Below are 24,761 nucleotides of genomic sequence, written 5' to 3'. Positions count from 1 at the left end.
ATATTGAATACATTGAGGACAATGCATGGATAAAGTGTGGGGGTGTGGGGAGATTTCCCCCTTTTCTGATTTTGTTTTCTATTTGTTTTGTTTTTTTTCTTTTCTAATTTTGTTTTTTTGTTTGTTTTTATTTGTTTTTTGTTTGTTTTTATTAAAAAAAAAAGGTTTCCGCTTTCAATAAAACATATTGACATTGGATTTTGGAATTTGATTCACTAATTGGAACGGTCATAATTCTTGGAAAATAAGAGTCATGTGCTATGAATGGATTGTTTATGTGATTTACTAATTGAGTTGATTTGAGAGTTTTTGAAATAAATCTTTTGTGAAAGAGTTTTTGACCTTGTGAGTTTTGAGCTTTATTGTAAGGATGAACTACCATGTGTCATTCCTATTTTTCTTGTGTGACTTGCTCATGTCTTGTTGGTACTCAAATGTTTAGCTTGATTCTGTTGTTTTGCATCTTAGGCGAACATGCATGATTTGATATGACTGAGGCATTTCTTATTTTTAGCTACTTGGCCAAATAAGCTAACCATAACATTGATCCATTGGTAGCCCCTTGAGCTTAAACCTCTTTTTCTTGTTTTGAGCATACTGTTAAACCTTAAAAAGAAAAATACCATGTTTGTCCTTACCTTAGGGAGAAAGAAGGAGCTAGTGGATTATGTTGAGATTGGTTGAGGAATAAAGTGTGGGGGTGAGTATTTCCCCCACAAAGTTATAAAAATGGCAAAAGGAAAATAATTGTTGATGATAGAGTGTTGAAATGAAAAATGATTGTTGTCTGGAAAAAAAAGAGCAACAAAGGTTTCTAAAACTATGCTCCATAACTCTTTCTTCCTTACTATTTCAAAAACACACAAATCCTAAAGTTTTTCCTACCTTTGCCTTGGCCTCATTATAACCTTGAAAAGTCCTTATGATTTTTGAAAGCATGTTTTCTGAAAGCTGTGAATATTAGAGTCTTGCTAAGCATTGAGAGTGTTTACTTGCATGGGTATTTTGAGTGAAAACACAAGCCAAAACACTTGAGCGAATTTTGGTGAGAAAATATACATTTAACTTGAGTGTTTCTCTTTCACATTTGATTATCTTGTAAACTCAAAAGATTAACTCATATGTGAAAAACAGAATTTTATTCATTTGTTTGTGCATGACAACATGATTTCTAGAAGATTGATCTGTTTCCATTTGTATTCATTTCTTTAATCCACTGAAAATATGGAAAAAAAGACCTCAGAATAAAGTTTTGAAATTGTTCAGTTTTGCCCAGGAGTGCAAAAGGATAAGTGTGGGTGTGTGATGAGTTCAAATTTTTGCCCTCATTTAATATTTAAATTTGGGGATTTAATTGAATTTTTGTGCTTAAAGATTGATTTAATTAGGATTTGTGATTATTGGATTTATTGAGTAAGTTTGGTAAAAGTGGCGTAAAAATTGATTTTTAGTTGCATAAAATATTATTGGATATTCTAACGTTTGTTAATGCAGTTGGAATTTATTTTTGATCATTAATAGTGTGGATTTAAAATATTCAAAGTTAAAAAATAAGTCCAAAATCAGGAAATTCTGGAAAAGAATAAATCAGGAGCTAAATGCACCCCCGGATTTTATTTGCACACTCCTGCAAAGTGCACCACCAAAAAACCATGTTCTGCACCCCCAGTTTTCCCTAAGTTGCACCCCTCTTACCACTTAAACTACACTCAACCAGATTACGCCATGTGGCAATCCTCAAATTTCAAATCAGGCCAACCATAAGCTGACACGTATCATAATCCTCCACTCACCAAATTGACCAATCAAATCCTGCCACGTCACCATCTCCCAAAATGAAACCCTAACCCTAATTTTCTCCTCTCCTTCCATCACCATAGCAGCCACCGCCACACCTCTTCATCTCGCCGGCTACCACTGCATCACCATCACGCCATCTCGTCGGCGGCCACCACCGCACCTCTTCGTCCGCAGACCAGCAACCACTCGCGCACCACCATGAGCACTGCAACTCGCCAGAAACAGCACCGTCCTTGCAGAACCACCACACCACCATCTTCTCGCCACCATGGACCAATCTCGACGGTAGCAGGTTCACGCACCAGCAGCCAACCTCGCACCATTCCGATCACCGCACCTGCAACCTCCATTACGAACCAGCGACCATCATTTCACCACCATCTTCAACCTTGGTTCACCACCATGCAGAAAACGCGAACCAGATCGGAGAACGTTTCCACCTTCGCACCTCCATCATCTCCGCAGATCTGCACCGTATTTCCGTCACCACCAGATCCGCGTCTAACCATGGCAGCACCACCAGTCACGGTCGCGCTTCATCCATGTAGCAGCACGCACCAGATCGGAGAAGAAGAACCATTGCATCTGCAACACTTCCCGCGAACCAGAACAGCACCACGTCCATGGCAGTAACACCTCGCTGGCAGCCTCCATTCCTGCAACCTTCACGCACCATCCCAACAGCCATGGCAGCCATTGCTCCGCCACCGTCAAGCCTCGTCGGAGAAGAAAAACAGCAGCAGCAGCCGTCACAGCAACTTCGCAGCCATAATGTGAGAGAAACCCTAGTCTGGAGAGAGAAAGCACTCTGCCACTTTTCAGGCTACTATTGGACAGTCCAATTGGTCAACTGGTCAACTCTGGTCAAATGGTCAAAGTCAGCAGTCAACTTTGGTCAAAACTGCAAAAATGGTTAAATAAGAGGGGCAGAATTGGAAATTGGACAGGAATTAAGTTGCTAATTAATTAAATAAAAATAAAAGATTTTAGCAACTGACAGATAAAGCCCAAAGTTCAGTTGAAGCCTATATAAAGAGACTTAAGGGAGCAGAAACGGGACACAACTTACAACTTGGGACACTGAGAACTCTTTGGTTTTGGCAGACACCGTCATCCATCACATCTCTCATTCTCTCTTTTCTTTTATTTTCTTTTCTTCATCATATATTATCATGTATTCCATCAAAGCCATGGAGGGTTAAGCTTTAATGGTTGATTCCACTGCAATTTCTTAACTAGATTCTGAGGTTAGATGAATTTATGTGTTTGTTATTTTGATTATTGTTGTGGTTTTTGTTTATCTATGTCCTTTGCTTCTTAATCGAATAGAAAATAATGATTTTAAATCTACATGCATGTTAATCATATGAGTTAAAAGGTTTTTAAATTAAATTGAGACTTTACTTTGATTTTATTTAGAAACTTTCATTTGATTAAATAAGTTTTTGCCAATAATTGAGACTTTACTTTGATTAGAGGTAATTACTTTAACTAAAATTAGTCAAGACTTTACTTTGATTAATTAAGTTTTCTATTTGGTGAAGAAACAAAGGAATAGACATGATTAGGCATAGTAAAATTAATTGAGACTGTACTTTGATTGAATTTACTATGGACAATCTAACAATTCTCACTTTTAATTGAGACTTTACTTTGATTAAAAGTGAGAATGCCAACAAATGAATTGAGTCTTTACATTGATTGATTTGTAAATCAACAACAATAATTAATTTAACAATAATCTCTAGATAACCAATGAAGAATCTTATTTAGAAAAAGCAGTGGAATTGACCTATTTACTATTACTGTGTTTACAATCTTCCGTGTCATTTTCTTTGCATATCAAAACCCCCCTATTTTTATAATTGCTAGTTTTAATTGCACTTTTAAGAATCAAATATTTGAGATCAATTCCGTATTCGTTGTGAGACGACTCAGGGTTATCTTAACCCTAACTATTTTGTTCATTACTAACTTGGCAATACTGAAGTTGCTAAAGTTAAGTAGTGGTAATTTGATCGCCCAACGACAGCGATATCAATCGACCACTCTGAGATGCCCATATACGATATGTATCAACCAGGAAGAGGCCCACTAAGGAGAGGGCGGACCAGGGTAAGGTAATACTTGTGTATGACAGATCTTATTTGTTCTCTATAGGAAAAATTGGCACCCACCGTGGGGCACGAGATAATACTTTACCACCCGATTCCTCCGAAAATGGTTTCTACCCGCAGCAGAGCAGGAGTTAACAAGCAAGTTGAAGTCGGGCCCTCTGGACCTGCTTACATCACCCCGGATATGGCCGCCATCCTAGGCGGTCAAGCCAAGATGCAACAGGAGTTGGCTGACTTGAAGAAGCGTAGTGCCGATGAGATGGAAGCACTGTGACAGGAAAATTCTCGCCTAAGGCGAAAAATCGAAGTTAATCCCACTCAAAAGGGAAAGGCCAAGGAAACATCTGATAACGCAGGGTCCCCAGTTTTCCAGCCTACTGAAGAGGAAAACGAGTACAATCTTACCCCACACACCTTTACCACCACCCAACAAACTCCCATCCTCTCAGCCCATCCTACTCACTTCCACTCCACCCTTCTGGGACATACTACGGCTCCCACTCCCGTCGCCACCCTCCCCACCACTCATGTCCCACCCTATAACATGCTCACCACCCTACACACCACTCATATCCCACCCTTACAACCTCCCTACTACCCACATCCCTCCTCACAACTTCACCTCCACTTTTCCCACCCTTGTCCACCATCCCATACCTCCTCACCTACTCCCGTCTCACCAACCCAAGCGTCGTCACCCTTTCACTGACTTCATCGCCAACACCCCTCCTCCCCACCGAGTGGGAACCCTTCACACTAGAGCGTTACACTAGTGAAACCGACCCCGATGAACACCTCAAAGTCTACATCACCCGTGTCGCCCTCTACACTTCCCATGATGTCGTGTTTTGCAAAGCCTTTCCTACCACCCTCAAAGGCCCCACCCTCGAATAGTTCACCACCCTCCCACCATACTCTATCGACAGCTTCGACACGCTCTCACACATGTTTACCACTCACTTCGTTGGCAGCCGCCCGCATCAAACTACTACAATATCACTCCTCGGCGTCAGACAAGAATAAGGCGAGACGCTCCGGGCATTTATAGATGGATTCAGCAAGGTTGCCCTTCGCACCCCACACCTCAATCAAGAGATGATACTCTAGTGTATGGCCCTCAACCTTCAACCCGACCCTTTTGCCAACAATGTTTATCTACACCCACCTACCTCCATGCATGAGTTGAAGTTGCGGGCCGCCGATTACGTCCGTATGGAGGAAATGAAAACTCTCTATATAAAATTTTGCAATGATTACACACCCTCTACCGCCAACCCCACCCCACAACCTCCCAATGCTGATCTAAGACCACGAGAACCCCAATAGCCCCGCTTCACCAGATACGCCCCTCTAAATGTTCCCAGATCTCGCCTCCTTGATGAGGCTTTACAGGCCGACCTCATCCCACCTCCACACAAGACGACAAGCCCCCAACGCGGACATGACTAAATATTGTCGCTATCACCGAAACCATGGCCATATCACCAAGGATTGTAAAGCACTCCAGGATAAAATTCAAGAACTGGTTCATGCTGGCCACTTCTGCCGCTTTGTCCGCAGAGAAGACCATTCCTCCCGATCCCATCACCCTCCTCGTCCCAACCACTGAAGCCCTCCCCGCAACTCTCGCCACGATAAACGCCCAAAACCAACCCACAAACCATGAACCCCAACCGGCTCGCACCGACGTCACCCCTGCCGACCCTACCCTACGCGACACTATTAACACCATCTTCGATGGTTTCGCTAGTGGAGGATCTACCTCTTCCGCCAGAAAGAGACACCTCTGCTATATCCAATCCATCAACCACATCACCAATTCTCATCACAGACATCGCATGTTGTAAGACCCGTAGAATTTAATTAATTAATTAATAAATGCGGGAGGGGAAATAATTATGACATTAAATTATGGTTGGTATGACGTGGAAAAGTACTAGCTCATATGGTTGAGAGTACTTTGGTTGTGTGAGAGGACTTGGGTTCGAGTCCTATGTATGATACTTTTTGTGTTATTGTTATTATTTCAATCTATGAAAACATGTTTTGTTATGATATGATGCCTGAATTATGATTGTTAGCATGAAACATGATTGGTTGAATTGGTTATGCACTTGAGTGGTAACAAAGGGGTTATGGGTTCAAACCTTGGAAATTCTAAATGGAACTTGTGCTTATTTTTATTTTTGCTAATGGTAACTTTAGATGGAATTGGAAAGGTTAACAGAAACCATGGGAATCAGTACGGCCAAGGAGGGAGCTGCACTCACCATTCATGATGAGAGATGAATGGTTATTAAAAGTAAATAAGCTGAATTTCGTTTTAATGCTTTGGGTAACCTAAAGTACTAGTTTAAAAGGCAAAAGTTAGAGTTTAGGCAAGGTTTTGGCCAGGCTGAACTTAGACTTAGAAAACCAGAGACAAAGGTGAGTGAGAGGGGTATGACGTGAGGGAGTTTGGAGGCGGAATTGAGGGAATTCAAGGTTGGCTATTGGTGATCAAGGGAGAGCTTCATCAATTGTTCAAATTTAAGCTATACGTATGATCAATAATGTGCATATGTATGATATATTGATTGTAATTACATTGTTAAATCCTTGAAAATTCTGCGTTTCTGGAATTTTCCAGAAACCGCCTGGCAGGCGATGAACTGCCGCCAGGCGACTCATACATTTGCATGTGTTTTGGGTTCCTAGAAGAGGAACAGCCTGGCAGCAAACTCACGGCCGCTAGGCAACGCAAAGCGTCTTGGCATTTTTCTGAAATCACTAATGAAGCGCCTGGCGGGACTGGTTGAACCGCTAGGCGGCGCGGGGGTAATTTTACCTATTTTTGGGTTCCTGGAGTTCTGGGTTAAATTTAATCGGGGCAAAACTCAGGGGTGAATTGTACAAAGTGATATTGGTAACCAATAGTAGGTATGGTCATCTAATTAACGGAGTAAATGAATGGAACAGTGGGTGTAAGTGTAGGGTTGAAGGTGTGCTAACCTTGATTGCTTGTTGAACTGATGTAACGTGAATTGGATATAGAAATAGGGATCAATGTAATAAAAATATGGGGTAGTTGTGATTGTGTGAGAACTGGATGGCATTGAAGCGGAAATTCACAAAGGTGGAGAAATGGTAGGGTTTTGAGTGCGGGAAAAATCTGGAAAATACCCAGATGGTAAGCACCGCCTGGCGGCACGGGGTCTGGCCGCCAGGCGCCAACGCAGTGACAGCATGCTACAGGCTGGAGAGTTGTGTGTTGGGGATGAGTACTGTTTCCTTTGGGTTAGAATCAGCAGATGGAACTAGTGATGGATGGGGTGGTTAATGAGGGAGTTGGGCATGACTCACAAGGGTGAGAAATTCCTTAGGTGCCTGGATGTTGAATATTGGAGGCCTTTCTATCCTATGGCGTAATAGAGATTCTGCATACTGGTTAAGTTGGATACAAGGGGGCGATTTAGTGATTGATTGATTATGGTGAATAAGAGTCCAGATAGTGGAAGAGGTTTGATCAACACTTAGTGGTAAAGGATCTAAGAGTACTAATAGGTTAAGAAGGAAAGAGTAAAGCCATTTCTGAAAGAGTACTGTTAACAAGCTAGGAAGGGGTGATTTGACCTTACTATTGGAGTAAATATTTTAAGTAATAATTCGGGAGTGATCAAATGGGAATGTGGTAGGAACTGTGTTAAAACTTGAACAGTGAAACCAGTGTGTGCTGAACTGTCATGGCGCCTGGCGGCAGGATCAGGAGCCTAGCATCTCTTGAGTTGTGGCTCGGGATAGCGGATGAACACGAGAAACCCTTGAGTTGTGGCTCGGGTTGGCGAGTGTTGCCGGTGTGAGTGTGCTGGTTGTGGCCAGTACGGATGGGTTCAGATAGATTGCCCTCCTCAATTGTTGACTGACGAGTTTGGTAGTCTTGGGACGATACAGATTATGTTCGTATATGGGAACTCTACCTGGCGTTGCGGTGTATGATCCGTAGCATGTTTTCCCATACGTGCTTTATTGGTTGTGGCCGATAGGTATGGCAGCAAATCACCTTGGAGTAATCATTAGACGATGTAGACAACGAATAAGCTGATTGGGGGTCAGATTGCAGGATTAAAAATATAGGGCAATGTGGAAAGTTAAGTGTTGTGATATGTATGCATGTTGATATATATGTTTATAGCACTGTATATATATGATTTATCTGCTAAGCTCACCCTATCTGCGTGTGTGTGGCGATGATCGTGTACGCGGTACACGGGAGCAGATGTTGATGATGCAGGTGGCTCTAGTGTAGCTTAGTCGCGGAGAGGGGATTGACTTGGGGAACTCTTATGTTTATCTATTATTTTTGAAAACATTTGTAAACCCTGATGGGTGACTTGATAATATTGTGATTTTGGTTTTGTAATGGACGTTATAAACTTTATCCGCTCATTTAATAAAGTTTTAAATTTTCCTGCGTTTTGGGAAAATGAGGTATTATTAAATGCACTGTTTTTATTTATTTCATTTATTTACTTATAAATCTGTAATATCCTGACGGGATGTTACACATGCCCCCATAACCTTCACGGACGACGATTTCCACAGTCTCGATCACCAGCAAGATGACCCAATGGTCATCACTGTTGAAATAGAAAATTATGCAGTAAAAAAAGTCTTTATCGACCAAGGCAGTTCCGTCGACATCCTCTATTGGGCTACATACCACAAACTTCAACTCCCAAACATCGCCATGGTCCCATATGATGAACCTATTTATGGCTTTTCTAGGCAACAAGTTTCCACCCGCGGCTACATTGACCTCCATACCGTCTTCCGCAATGGCGCCTAAACAGAGACAATTCCTATCTATTTTCTCATCGTCGACGCACCTACATCTTATAATGTCCTCCTCGGCCGCCCTTCGCTCAACACCCTTGGCGCTGTCGTCTCCACCCCTCATTTGGCCATGAAGTTTCCCTCCCCATTTGGCGACATCCTCATCATTCATTGCGACCAACGCCTTACACGCGAATGTTACATGGCCAGCCTACGCCCACAACTCCCCATCCAGCAAACCAATCACATTGAGCGGCCACCGAGCTCTCAAATCGCTCTGTCTAGTGACGATCTAGACCCTAGAGTGGGCCAGGATGTTCGCCTCGAACTAGTTGAAGAAACCACCCTCGTGGAGCTCCCAAATGGTCGTTTCATCAAACTTGGTACCGGGCTAGAATCTGAACATCGTGACATTATAACACCCACCCTAGTCAGCAACACGGACCTCTTTGCTTGGTCAGTTGGTGACTTACCTGGAGTTGACCCTCAAGTAGCATCCCACAAGTTATCTATTTACAAGAGGCCCGGTATATCTCCTAGAAAAAACGCAAACTCGGCGAGGAACGACGCCTAGCGGCCAAGGCTGAGACTGATAAATTATTGAGCGCATGGTTCATCGAAGAAGCTCACTATACCACTTGGCTCTCTAACGTGGTCCTGGTTAAGAAGGCCAACGACAAGTAGTGGATGTGTGTTGATTACACGGACCTTAACAAAGCTTGTCCTAGAGATGCCTACCCCTTACCCAATATTGATCGACTTGTTGATGGCGCAGCCAGTAACAAGGTCCTCAGCTTTCTTGATGCATACTCCGGTTATAATCAAATCCCTATGGTCGCATCCGACATGAACAAAACCGCCTTCATCACAGACGACGCCAATTACTTCTACAAGGTCATGCCATTTGGCCTTAAAAACGCTGGAGCGACTTACCAACGATTGATGGACAAAGTCTTCAGTCATTTAATGGGCAAATGTACTAAAGTATACGTCGATGACATGGTTGTCAAATCCCCAAGCCATCACCAGTATGCTCAGGACCTATCAGTAGTCGTTTCCGCATTACGACAATACAACCTCCGCCTCAACCTCGACCGCGGTAAATTCCTTGGATTCATGCTCACCCAGCGCGGTATAGAGGCTAATCCTGAAAAATGCAATGTGATCATTGAAATGCGAAGCCCCACCATTGTCAAAGAGGTACAATGCCTCATAGGCCGCCTCAAAGCCATTTCCCGTTTCCTTCCCAAACTAGCTGAACAAACTTAACCCATCATATAACTACTCAAAAAATCCGCCAAGTTCACGTGGAATGATGACTGTGAACAAATATTCCAAAAGCTTAAAACCACCCTCACCTCACCACCTATACTCCATAAACCGGATACCCATCAATCCTTGTTGGTCTATATCACCGCCACAGATCACACCGTCAGCGCCGCGCTAGTCCAAGATGTTGGTGGCACCCAACATCCTGTTTATTTCGTTAGCAGAACCCTGCAAGACCCCAAAACCAGATACCAGATGGTGGAAAAGTTAGCCCTATTCCTAGTACACGCAGCCCGCCGCCGACGCCCATACTTCCAGAATCATACCATCATCTTCAAAACTGATTACCGAATTTAGAAGATATTTCAGAAACCAGACCTTGTTGGGCGAGTGTCGTCCTAGGCCGTCGAGTTATCCGAATTCAACATCCACTACGAACCTCACAGCCCCATCAAAGCTCAATGTCCTCTGGACTTTGTCAACGATCTCCAACAAACTCCTGAAGAGGACCAATGGACACTTTATGTTGATGGTTCGTCAAACCCGAAAGGAGCAGGTGCTGGCATCGTGCTAGAGGCCCCAACGACATCCTCATTGAAAAATCACTCCACTTCTCCTTCAAGACATCTAACAACCAGGCCGAATACGAAGCCATCCTCGCCGACTTATCTCTGGTCCACGAGGTTGGTGTCAAGTCGCTAACATGCAAAACCGATTCAAAGCTTACAGTAGGCCATTTAAATGACGAATTTCATATGAAAGACTCTACCCTCCTACAATATTACCATCTGGTCCAGAAAGTCGTCCAGTCCGCCTTCGAACAAGTCTGCATCCAACACATTCCCAGATCCGAAAACGTTAGAGCCGACATATTATCCAAGCTAGCCATCACCAAGCTAAAAAGTCGCCATCGATCCATATTGTAGCAAACCCTATCCACCCCATCCATCACAAGTACTTGCCATAACCTAACCCAAGACCTTGCCGACAATTGGATAACTCCTTACATCCAGTACCTCCAGACCGGTAACCCTCCACCTAATGTCGACAGAATTTGGATAACTAAAGCCGCTAGGTACACAATGATAGGTGATGACCTTTACAAATGTGGATACGGTCAGCCACTTCTCAAATGCGTAACGGTAGAACAAGCTCAGTACATAATTAAAGAATTACATGAGGGCATATGCGGCTATCATTCTGGCGCACGCACCATGACTACCCGAATCCTTCGTGTCGATTACTTCTGGCCAACCATGGAGGCCGACTGCCAAGACTTCGTCAAAAAATGCATACCATGCCAGAAGCATGGCAACCTTATCCACCAGAAACAAAAGCAACTTCACTCTATACTATCCCCGTGACCCTTTGCAAAGTGGGCAATGGACATCCTTGGCCCCTTCTCCCCCGGCAAAGGCCAAGTAAAGTTCTTGACAGTAGTCGTCGACTACTTCACCAAATGGACAGAGGCCAGACCACTAGCCATCATTACAGCCTAACAAGTACAACAATTCGTTTGGAAGGATATTATATGCCGATATGGCGTCCCGCATACAATCATAACCGACAATGGCTGACAGTTTATAGACAAAGAACTTACTAAATTCTATATTGGCCTAGGCATTAAGCATGTAACCAACTTCGTCGAGCACCCACAGACCAATGGACAAGCCGAGGCAGCAAACAAAGTTATACTAGTAGAGTTGCGTAAGCGATTGGACAACGCCAAGGGCCGATGGCCAGAAGAACTAGTGGAAGTGTTATGCGCCTATAGGTGTACCCCTCAATCAGCAACAAACGAATCTCCATTCAGCCTAGTGTACGGCGCAGATGCCATGATACCCATTGAAATCGGCGAACCATTTCTACGTCGAGAACTATACGACCTCGACCAAAATCATCAAAACATGATCACCCACCTCAACCTCCTGTCCGAGTTAAGAGAAAAAGCCCAAATACGTAACTTAGCCGCCAAACAGCGAGCGGCCAGAAAGTACAATACAAACCTACATCCGAGATCATTCGCAAAGGGAGACTTAGTTTGGAGAATGGCCAGTAGTGCAAGAAAGAAGGATGGCAAGTTCTCCGCCAATTGGGACGGCCCTTACCGAAATGTGAAGACGCTGGAGGAGGAGCGTATAGGCTAGAACAGTTATCAGGGACAGACATACCCAACACATGGAATGTATCTCATCTCAAATTTTACTTTAGTTAAAGACATACTTTGTACCAAATACTTGTAACCCTGGGTGTACTCTTTTTCCTCACCTGGTCTTTTTTCCTTAAGGAAGGTTTTGGCCAGGGAGGTTTTAACGAGGCACCCCGAATTCCATGAATAAACAAAGGGTTCTTAACCTCACGATTACTCCTTAACTTGATACTTGGTTCGTTTAAGTTCCCCACCCTTACCACAAGTAAGCGGCCTAGGTCCAACACCCTTAACTTGATGTTTAATTCGTTTAAGTTTCCCACCCTTACCACAAGTAAGCGGCCTGGGTCGAACTCCCTTAACTTGATGTTTAATTCGTTTAAGTTCCCCACCCTTACCACAAGTAAGCGCCCTGGGTCGAACACCCTTAACTTGATGTGTAATTCGTTTAAGTTCCCCACCCTTACCACAAGTAAGCGGCCTAGGTTGAACTCCCTTAACTTGATGTTTATTTCGTTTAAGTTTCCCATCCTTACCACAAGTAAGCGGCCTGGGTCGAACATCCTTAACTTGATGTTTTATTCGTTTAAGTTCCCCACCCTTACCACAAGTAAGCGGCCTGGGTCGAACACCCTTAACTATTTAATTCATTTAGGTTCCCCACCCTTACCACAAGTAAGCAGCCTGAGTCGAACACCCTTAACTTAATTCGTTTAAGTTCCCCACCCTTACCACAAGTAAGCGGCCTGGGTCGAACACCCTTAAACTTAATTCATTTAAGTTCCCCACCCTTACCACAAGTAAGCGGCCTGGGTCGAACACGCTTAATAAATAATCACGTTCGCAAACATTACATACATCAAACACCCACTCACAATTATACCAAACCACTAACATACATGTAATCAGCATCAAACAAACAAGATATAGCATACACAAAGCATTCATATTAGCAGAAAAGTAAGTAGTGTACGGTTTATTACAAACTTAGAATCATTAAGCAAATTGGAAATATTAAAATAACAGTTCTAAGCCATCTCCTGCTCGGCACCCTTCGCTACCACTCCATCAACACTCATATCGGCATCCTCCGCCCTCTTCCCCCCATCCCCCTCGGGACTAGATTCAGCCTCATCCACAAGTACGCCATCAATCACGTCCTTATTTACATCAAACCTTGCATCATTAACATCAAAATTCTATATAGAAGAAGGCCGCTTGCCGCACACCCTTCTGAAAACCATTGATATGCTCTTGGATAATTCAACTCTTTAAATTCTCCATTTCCACCTCCAACCAGTCATGTTTTTCCTTTATCTCATCATAGTCTGCCTCAAGATCTGCAATCTAGCCCTTCAACTTTTCTTTTGAGTCCAAGCAGCGCACCTTCCATGTAGCCAGCCTCTTCCTTTCCTCTTCCCACTCCTCCTTCTCCTTCTTCTAGGCTTCTTTTTCCTCTGCATACTTGTCCACCTTCTCCTGAAGTTCGTCAACCTTCGTCCAGCTCCCCTCCTTCAGCTCTCTCTAATACAAAGATCCCATACGCCGGCCCAATATCAACGTTTTGCTGCTGAATTCAACCATAGTCTTCATCAAAGCGTTCGGCTCCATATTATCAATTGAATCTATCAGCGATTTCGGCATGTTAATCTCAATATCCTTTCGCACAGTCATCTCTGGAAGCTCAATCAATCCAACCTCCGGTCCCTTCCCTCCACTTGACGATCCCGACCCCATTAAGACGGCCCGCAGCTTCTTCACATCCTTTCCTTTGCCAGGTCTAGCCAGCAACTCTGCCTTCCTCTTAGTTCCACCGTGCACATGCATGTCTACCCACGATTCTTGCAAATTGGGAACATCAGTGCTCCCAACGGCTCTAGCCTTTGCCGCTTTCTCCTTTCGCAAGGCTTGGAAAAGTGTCAAATTCTTCTTCCCCATTTATGCCATATGTCCCGCAACCCACAACATACAAACCATCAGAATACTAAAACATAGAATAACACTCAAAATTACAAAAAGATACCTTCAATATTTATAATCGGGTGAACCAAATTATAAACTCTAACTATGCCTTTAGTGGGCATCTTATCGCTAAACTGCATCAAGGTATCCACCACCTCCTTCTCGGCCACCGACAAATCCTCCCTTGAAATTACCTTATACCTTCAAGGGTTTCCGGTCCAGAAAAATGGAAACTTAGTATTATAATTAACAATATAAAAATGTGACCGACCAGCTTGCTTTACCACCACCTTGAAGAACCCATCTTTGAAGTGTTTAAAGGACTGGTGAAAGCATTTAGTCTGTTGAAACCAGGTCGACTTATGAGTGACAACCACGTCATAGGACTTCTCGGCCTCGTAACAAAAAAGTAAAAGAACGCCTGCGGAGACGGCTGTAAATATAACGCCATGCACAGCAACCAGAACGCTTGCAAGTATGCTCAGCTATTCGGATGCAGCTGAGTAGGAGCAACATTCAACAACCGTAGCACTCCCATGGTGAACTCATCAAATGGCAGTCAGATGTGTAGCTGTGAGAAATGACACATGTACATATAAAAAAAATCCTCGGTAGCTCCTTCTCGACCATGGCAGACACATTCCACAACGGTTACCCTCTCCGGCACCATTATGTCCCTTCGAGCTCCTTTCTCGAAAATTGGCATACAGTTCAACCACAATTTCAGTAACCGCGACCACCGAAACAATGACTGTTGTTTCGCACATCTGCCGCTACCCATTCGTACCCGGCCTTTGCCGACTTCTGCTTTTCGCCAACTCCTCAAGTGGATCTTCCCTAACCTCAACTACCCTCTCCATGGGGATCCTTCCTACGTTCCCTATTTCCTTCCTATCACTACTATTAGCTCGACTACTCTCGCTACCTCCAAACCTCTCACTACTCGAACTCGACAAGGAAACCCTATCACTACTACTAGACATACCTGATTCTTTTTAGGATGACGAAGGAGATAAGGAAAATATTGAACAGCTCTAACGTACACGCAGTAACTGATCCCAGATTTTTTGCAAATGAAACAATATGGGCGCACTACCAGCAACATCCTCATTTATAGACATGAATCTCAAACGTCACAACTCCTTCCCGCCAAAAGTCACAACTCATTCCAATCATCACAAGGTACACTAAAAGTCATGAAGCATCAAAATGATGGCGCAAAACCTCTCTAGATTAGACTTCTAACACCCCTTCATCTGCCACAAACCCCTTCACCTGCCACAAACCCCTTCACCTACCATAAATCCCTTCACACTTTTAGCCTTAACATTGTTCATCACACTTAAAGGCTGGGGGACTGGTGTACCACACCTAACTGGCCTAAACCATTAAAAGAGCAACCTACCTAAGCCGCTAAAAGAATAGCCAACCTAAGACAACATGCGAACAATGGCGGCATAAGCCGCTAAAAGAGTAGTCGGTCTACACCGGCCACTCTAGGAAACTTAACGAAATCAAAGCACTCCTAAAATTCAGCAAGCCCACAATAATCAGACTAAGGGCCTGGGCTAAGGTCCAGGCCCACCTATGGAATGGTCAGAGATAATTAATAATCTATAAATATGCATGGACCCCACGAATTAAACGTACGCATTCATTACTTCCCTAATCACCAGATTTGACTTTTGGAGAGATTTCGCTGACTTGAGCTTGGGAGTCCCTTCTGCAGGTAACCCCTCCCGGGTCCAAACCGACCACTCCGAGATGCCCGCATACGATATGTATCAATCGGGAAAAGGCCCACTAAGGAGAGGGCGGACCAGGGTAAGGTAATACTTGTGTCTGACAAATCTTATTTGTTCTCTGCAGGAACAAGGGTCATGCGACGAGAGTGGTAGACTAAACACCCAAAAGTTTTTATATATTTTTCTTTATTATATTTTTTAATATTTTGAAGATAAGTATCATACTACGCGAGCGGTCTAGTAAACACTAAAAATGAAAGCAAAGAAAATAATTTTTTAATTTTATCAATTTTTGAGAACTATTTTAATTTTTATTTCAATTAAAAATATTTTTATTATTTTTAGAAAAATTGAGATATATAAAAAAGATTAATGGAGTAAAAATAAAATTGAAAATATTACAAAAATGAAAAAATAGAGGGAAGGTAAAATTTAATTTGGAGAATATGGTAAAGTTGGAAATAAAAAAGAATGGGTGCATAAGTGAGTATGTGGGTGCAGTAAAGGGAAAACAAATTTTTAAAACATGAAATAGCGGGTGGACATATAAAAAATGCAAGGTGCATAAAGTAATCACAACCTAGCCCAAAAAAAAATTAGAGTAGAATGGAGTGTGTGCTTAGTGAAATCGCAGGTATAGAAAGTACATTAAATGTAAGGAGAAAAGAAAGATGTTGATGTTTTTTTGTATATTTGTGTAAATTTCTGCAGTAGTAGTTATTTGATTTTGTTTTAAAATTCTAATTTGCTCGGCACACTTGAGCTTGAACGGTTGTGCATTCCAAAAGGAGAAAGGAAAGGAACTTTTGGTATTTGATCCAGAAATAGAGAAAACTACAAGAAGAAATAACAATAGAAATACGAAGAAGAGGCTGCAGGCACAACTCGAGCTCTAGCAACAACATATTGGAGAAATTTCACCTTGGTTTAGCACAAATATGTAGAATCCATAGGAACAAATAGCAGAACATACTGAACAAAAGAGATTGTTGGGAGATTATATGTAGTAGCATGGGCCAAATAACTTTTCAAGCATAGTGAAACTCACCAAAGGAGTGGAAATAAAATCTGCCTTACTATTGTCACTTATAACTACAAACCAATTTAGAAGATTGGACAATGAAGACCCACACAATCATCTAAAACCTTCTATGAATTGTTGAAGAAGAAACTAAGTTAGTGAAGTTGTTGAAGGCTAACAAAGTTGCAATAGGCTGGAACATATCTGATTTGAAAGATATTATAGTCCATCTTATTGTATGCACAAGATCTTGATGGAGGATGAGTACAAGCCTGTGACTCAACCCCAAAGACGTCTGAATCCCACTACGAAGGAGGTGGTAAGAAAGGAAGTGACAAAGGTACTTGAAGTTGGAATGATATATCAAATATCAAATAGTTTTTAGGTAAGCCTTGTTCAAGTCCCAAGGAAAGTGGGATGACAATGATAAAAAATAAGAACAATGAACTCATTTCCACAAGGACAGTAACATGACGGATAATGTGCATTGACTATAGGAAACTAAACCAAGCCACTAGAAAAGATCATTTTCCACTTCCATTTGTAGATCAAATGATGGAGAGACTTGCTGGACAAGCATAATATCGCTTCTTAGATGAATGCCCTCAACAATATTATAACATTAACAACTTAATATCTATTATTAAAAGCATCTCAAAATAATAGTTATATTTTGAAATATATTTATACTATGTAAGTAAATGAACATGTAAATATAATGATAGTGATAATAATAATAAGATGGTCTTAAGCACATCAATCACAATGGCCAGAAAATAATTGTTTTCAAATGGTGTGTTGTATGTTCCAAATTTAAACCTAACTTCTCTGTTTAACTATTATCTAAAGCATTTCCCTTTCAAATTTAGTGTACACTACAAAAAAATTCGAAATTATCTACAGATAATTACATACAGATTAAAATCTGCATATAGGTTTAGATTTATATACAGATTGTGTATATGGATTTGTACCCGTATGTAAAATGGCATTACATACTTATTTTTTTTCGTATGCAACAACAAATAGTAGCTATCTACCTTTTGATATGTAAAATCTATATGTAAACAAAGGCATTTCTTTCATACAAAATTTACCTATGGATTCTAAATAAATAAATTACTAAAAAATTTGAATTTATAAAAATTTCTTTTATTGGTTTGTATATTCTCATTCTCGTGTCTCGTTAGCGCACGATGCTCTCTTTCGTTGGTATGAAGTTGTCTCTCATTTGCGTCTAATGTTGCTCTTTCTCATTTTTGTTGCTTTCTCTCATTTTTGTTGCTCATTTTATATGTTCATTGTCATTGCTCACTAAATTTCTCGAGTGTTGTCCTCTCTTGCTCATCAGAGCTTATTTGACGTTTGGACTCGGTTAGAAATCAGAGCTTTGAGGGAGTTTTCTTATTAGTATTTTCTTTTCTATGTGTTTGTTGTCACATTTACCCTTGTTTTCTCCTCATGACCTACCTCTGTTCTTTGCAAGGTTAAAATCCCCATTTCTTTACCGAATTTTATGCAATACATGAGTATTTTATCTGTAGAAATTTTGTTTTTTTGTAATGGTATAAAAATGCAAAGTGGGGATTGTGAACCAATTTCAATTCATCCAAGACATATTTCATACTAGGGATGCAAACACAACTCAACCTTTTTTACCACCATGCTATTTCACATTTATTTAAATCAATAGGACTCTAAAAGGTAGTAAAGAAAACAAATTCATTGTAGCGAAGAGAATAATGATATTACCACGATTAGTAGCGAACGTGAGTAAGACGAAGACGCAAGGAATGCAACAAGAGGGAGGAGCGAGAGAGCCCAAACGTGGTAGTGAATGCAATGAAGGAAAAGACGGATGCGAGGGGACCAAATGATGAGAGAAAGGAGCGACGAGAGCCCGAACACGAATGCAACAACGATGAGAAAATGGAGGAACAATGACGAAATATGTTTCCAATAACGACGAAGAAGACAAGAGTTAACACAAACGTGAAGAAATGCAAATGGAACAATCAATTCTAGAATGTAGGAGGGGAGTAGGTAAAAGGGAAAGCGCAAAGTGCACAAGAAAAGCAAATGAATTGAGGCGTGAATGGGGAAGATTTAGGTTTAACATATTACACCAGTTATAGTGACCAACATGTATAGAAAGTCCTATACTTTATAACAAAAATGTCACCACTTCACTTTTCATATCCGTTCTAGGTCTAACCAGTATAAAAGATAATCTACTTAATTACCAGATTGTCACTGCGCTAACTTTATATACTGGTTGTTGATCTAACCGGTAAAAAATGTCTTACAATATTTGTAATTATGCCACCGTATTACTTTTTATACCATGTGATGTGACCCCAACAAGCCCAAGCTCAAGTGCATCAACAAGCCCAAGCCCATATCAAGGCCCAATCACTAGAAGCATGATGAGAAAGATTCACATGGGCCTCTCACAAGATGATCAAGTCAATCATGGGCTTTTTACATTATTCACATGGGCTAAAGAAATTTACAAAATATGAGTTAATGCATGGAAGACTATAGTTTAGATTTAAATTGGGCCATTGTTTAGGCCTTGCTTTTCTAGAATAATAAGTCAAATAATGTATAGTTAAATTGATAAAATTGGGCTTGACTAAGCCCAATAGGAGATTTGGCCATGAGCTACCAAAGGTCAAAGGTGGACTAAGTGGAAGTCAACATTCCTTCCTACACCTCATGGATCATGCATCCCATGGAGCCAAGTCCACACTCCACCCATGTGCCTCCTTCATCCAAGGGCTAAGAGAGTGTCTTCTTTTCCAAGTCTTCATCCAAAGGCTAGGAAGATGCCTCCTTCTCCAAGCCACCATCCAAGGGTGATGATTAAAGCTTCTCCTCCAAGCTTAATCTAAGGGCCAAGAATTACTCTAGCTTTTAGGCTCACATATAAAAGCCAAAAGTAGACCATTTGTACATTTTAACTCTTGAAATTTCTAATAGAATGTTTGTGTTGAGATCACTCCACTCTTCTATTATTTTGAGAGCACACATGGCTAACCTTCTCCTTCATCTCCTCTAGCCACCTTCCATACCATAGCTCCACTTCTACTCTCCATCTTCACCAAAAACCTCCATTGCCTAGAGCTCTTCTTGCTCTTATCTTCATTTCCGCTGCATTTCATCTTCTTTTTGGTGTCTTCCATGGATCTCCTTCCTCTCCTACACCAAGGACGTCCATCAATTGGTATCTAGAGCCATCCAAGCCTTTGGTGCATCCATCCTCTTGGTTTGGGTAAGGTTCTTGGTCCATACTTGTCTCTTGTTTCAATTTCCGTTTTGTCTCTCTTCTCCACTGTTTTCTTCACTTTTGCTGCTGTTTTTTTCATGTTTTTTATGGTCTCCACCGTTTGACATTGAGGCTACATGAATCTCCATTGATTCATCTTGTAGTACTCCTTGCTTCATTGGTGCAAATCTGTTTTTAGGTTCCATTTTCGTTTTCCAGCACTTGTTCTTTTCTCCTTGCTGTTTTTCTTCATTTTAATTGGTGCATCTTTCAATTTTTCAGTTCCTTATATTGTGTTTTGTCTTAAGTCATGTTTTAGCACTTTAATTCATCTTAATTTTCGTTCATATGGCTGAATTCTGCACTTGCTTGATGAGAACCAAGTCCTACATCACACAAAATGAGCTATGAACTTCAAGTGATGCTTGTGGATGTGTAAGGCAATGGTCTCACTGTTTTTTGTCCATTTCACCGATTGGATTGTGCTTTTGAGTGTTTAAAATGTTCTTCTATGATTCATACTTGATTTTAGATCATAATCAAGTTCATTCATCTTGAATTTTCATAGAACATCTTACAATTTCCGTGAGCAATTCTGCTCCAGTATGTTTTTCCAGATTTCACTGCACGCACACCTACTGTTTGAGATTTTTCATGACTCACTGCCTGGTCCAAATTTTAATCTGAATTTTTCCTCATTTAGCTAACATCCAGACGAAACATACAAAAAAAGAATCATTCAAAAATGTTGAGTACAAAAAAAATGAAAAATCAGCGAAGTTGAGAAAAATTTTCACGTTTTCTGGCGCAGTGGTCTCGGGAATTTTATGTTTTACTGCTGTTTTGTGCGATTTGTGGTGCTTTTAAGTGCTCTTTGTTATTCTAATTGATTCCTTGATTGTGTACTCTATATTGGCTTGAGTTTGCCTTCAATAGAAGTGGAATTTATTCCCTCAATTTGGCACAAAATTGCAATGAGTACAGTGGCTATTTTTGAGCACTTTTTCTTCACTATTTTCAGTTTTTTTCATCTATTCTAGTGCATTTCTAGGTTCCTTTTTGTGGTGCTTGCCTTTCTTTCCAGCCTTTAATTTCTTGCTTGTCACTTCTTGAGTCTCCTTCTAGTCATGTTTCATTCCAATTCTCTTTTGGTTTAACATTTCTAATTAGCTTTTCTTGCTTTCTCCTTTATTTGGGTTCATATACTTGACTCTTGGTTATTGGTTGTGATTGATGATGCTATGAAGTTTAGAATGGTTTCTATGATTTGGTAGCATCTTAGGTGGTGGATATTGAAGTAGAATTTTAGCTTGTGTGCTTATCCTTTTCCTCACCTATTGAGAGTTTTGGACCTATTCATTTGAGAGAGTGTGTGCTAACTCCATTGCTTGGTATAGTTTTCTTGCTGTTTTGTTTTTTTGGTGCAGGTTTGATGGCTGTTTTGGCCTTAAAACCAAGGCTATAGTTGTTGTTTTGCACTTCATTTTGGTGGCTTAAGGTGCTTACAAGTGCCTTACTTGGTGGTGGTCTTTGTTCAAATCAAAAGGAGGCTACAAGCCAAGCTCTTGGCTCTTGATTTTGTGCAAATTGGCAGCACTTTGGCAGCACATTTGGAGTTGCATTGTTTCTTATTTTTTTGGCTTTATTTCATTGTACTTTGTACTTCTTTTTGGCACATCTTATTTGGTACCAATTTGAAGCCTCCTTGATTGTGAAATTGCATCTTTTGAGCATCAAAATTTGAGATATTAAGTGGCTTGAGGTTGCTTCATTTTGAGTACCAAATTAGTGAACCAAATTTGCTTTCAAGTTCTCAATTGTATCCATGGCCTACTTAGGTGTCTTGGGGAACCAAAGGTGTTCAATCCCATGTCTTAAGTAGAACCTTTTTCATATTATAGTGCAACGTTTTAGTAAGTGAGTGTGTTGAAAGTTCTAAGTGCTTTCTCACCTTGCTTTTAGGCCGCATAGATTAGACGCTTAGTGGTTTTAATTTGTGAGACCAAAGTCTCTAAAATTTTTGCCATTTAGGGGTCCGTTTTTAGTGTTAGTCTTTTCTTTTCTTTGAGTCTTGTTTGTGCTTGTTGTGTGTTTTGCCTCATGTGATTCTATCTACTTATTACTTGAACATTTGTGTGAACTTTGAGTACTTTTTCAAGTGTAACCTTGGCAAGGATTGGCCTTGGTACTTAAGAAGTCTGTGAGACTCACCTCGCTTACCTGGAGGTACACTTGTGCTAGTCCTCTTCTTTCACCCTTTTATCCAAGTGCATAAGTTCATTCAATCATCATGAGTACATATTCTACATATAGTCCTAGGTTGACTAAGCATGATAGTCATGATTTGCATCATACATTTCATAGTGACATTCCATTCTTTGGGGAGGATATAGGTCCACTATCATTCATAGATTGGATGTGGGATATAGAGAAGTTGGTGCAACCATTCTTTAATAGATATAGTCAGTATGATATTCTTAGGCATGTTATTTCTAGATTTGTAGGACGTGCATGTGAGTGGTGGCATCAAAGGCAATTTCAAGTGGAAAAGGGAAGAGCATCATGCATTAATACCTTTTATGAACTAAAAGCATGCATGTGGAAACATTTTGTTCCCTCTTCATATAGGATCACTCGAGAGCAACAGTCTCGACTAGAAAACTTCATTGATATAGGAGATGCATTCATTCAAAATCTAAAGAAGTTTTCTCGTCAAGAAAGAGATTTTAAAGATAAACTTGACTTGCTCTTGAGTAAGAAAAGAGAAATTGAAAAGCAAAAAGAAATTAAAAAGCAAAGAGACCATGTGCAAAAAGAGCAAGAGGAGAAGGAAAGAAGAGATAGAGAGGAAGAGGAAAGGAAAGAATCTGACAAGGCATTGAGAGAAAAGAGAGCAAAAATAGAGCTTGAAAAGAAAGAGAAAGAGGAAGAAGAAATCCTACTCAACAAAGGAGTGCTACTAAAGGCACCTTCAAACCCCACAATTCTCATTGAATCAGGAATTTTAAAGGGAGTGCTCAAATCTTTTAACTCTTCTCATTTCATCAATCATTCTCATTTCTTCAAACCAATATTTACTTTTGCTAAGTTTTTCAAGCCAATTTCCCTTCCCATTGTTTTAAACTCCTCAAAAGATTTTGCAAAATCAAACTTTGAGTTAATGTTGCCTACTAGGTTTGAGACAACTCAAAGTACACAAAATTATTTTTGTGAAGTAGATCTTGTTCATGTTCAAGTAACTTTCAACAATACAACAAGACCTTTTTTTGTCCTCTACTTTAGATATCCTCCTACTTATCAGTATGGTGTTCATTCCACTTTCAATATATCTCATTTAATTCCTTTTGTAGGATCCATGGATGATGAACACCAAGATTTGAGGGCAAATCCTCTTCAAGGGGGAGGGGATGATGTGACCCCAACAAGCCCAAGCTCAAGTGCATCAACAAGCCCAAGCCCATATCAAGGCCCAATCACTAGAAGCATGATGAGAAAGATTCACATGGGCCTCTCACAAGATGATCAAGTCAATCATGGGCTTTTTACATTATTCACATGGGCTAAAGAAATTTACAAAATATGAGTTAATGCATGGAAGACTATAGTTTAGATTTAAATTGGGCCATTGTTTAGGCCTTGTTTTTCTAGAATAATAAATCAAATAATGTGTAGTTAAATTGATAAAATTGGGCTTGATTAAGCCCAATAGGAGATTTGGCCATGAGCTACCAAAGGTCAAAGGTGGACTAAGTGGAAGTCAACATTCCTTCCTACACCTCATGGATCATGCATCCCATGGAGCCAAGTCCACACTCCACCCATGTGCCTCCTTCATCCAAGGGCTAAGAGAGTGTCTTCTTTTCCAAGTCTTCATCCAAAGGCTAGGAAGATGCCTCCTTCTCCAAGCCACCATCCAAGGGTGATGATTAAAGCTTCTCCTCCAAGCTTAATCTAAGGGCCAAGAATTACTCTAGCTTTTAGGCTCACATATAAAAGCCAAAAGTAGACCATTTGTACATTTTAACTCTTGAAATTTCTAATAGAATGTTTGTGTTGAGATCACTCCACTCTTCTATTATTTTGAGAGCACACATGGCTAACCTTCTCCTTCATCTCCTCTAGCCACCTTCCATACCATAGCTCCACTTCTACTCTTCATCTTCACCAAAAACCTCCATTGCCTAGAGCTCTTCTTGCTCTTATCTTCATTTCCGCTGCATTTCATCTTCTTTTTGGTGTCTTCCATGGATCTCCTTCCTCTCCTACACCAAGGACGTCCATCACCATGTTCATTATATCTAGTAAGAAAAATGTTCTAAAAAGTTATATTTTAGTGTCACATAAATAATAATTATAAAATAACAATGTAAACGCTTCAATATAAAACAATTCACATAACCCTAAAATATATTCAAATCTAAAATTCAATTGAACACAAAGAAACAAAGTATTTGTATTTATCAAACAAAATTGACACCTTAACAAAAACAAAAACTTTGTTTAGTCCAAATTGACTAAAAACTAAAAAAGAAATGCAAACAAAATAGTCCTAACCGCATAACCATAAAGGATGCGATAATCACAAAATTATAAATATTTTGTTCAAGTTGCACTTAAA

The 24,761-nt window shown here is 40.7% G+C and overlaps 1 protein-coding gene across 1 annotated transcript; it reads left to right on the top strand.

The window, feature by feature from the left end:
• The first annotated feature begins 19,491 nt into the window (after positions 1-19,491).
• Positions 19,492-24,205, top strand: LOC146886180 (uncharacterized). Its single transcript, XM_085672986.1, has 2 exons — positions 19,492-20,149; positions 21,541-24,205. The coding sequence occupies exon 2, from the start codon at positions 22,434-22,436 to the stop codon at positions 23,724-23,726; it is 1,293 nt and encodes a 430-aa protein (XP_085529112.1). The 5' UTR covers positions 19,492-20,149; positions 21,541-22,433; the 3' UTR covers positions 23,727-24,205.
• The last annotated feature ends 556 nt before the right edge of the window (positions 24,206-24,761 follow it).

Source organism: Vigna unguiculata, chromosome 5 (assembly GCF_037176805.1).
Source record: "Vigna unguiculata cultivar grain cowpea cultivar isolate G323 ecotype 2 chromosome 5, ASM3717680v1, whole genome shotgun sequence".
NCBI lineage: Eukaryota > Viridiplantae > Streptophyta > Magnoliopsida > Fabales > Fabaceae > Vigna > Vigna unguiculata.
The sequence above is the reverse complement of the archived record's forward strand: the minus strand, read 5'-3'. Positions and strand labels throughout refer to the sequence as shown.

Excerpts from the sequence above, each read along its gene's own strand:
- LOC146886180 (XM_085672986.1), top strand. The coding sequence starts at position 22,434 with ATGAGTACATATTCTACATATAGTCCTAGGTTGACTAAGCATGATAGT.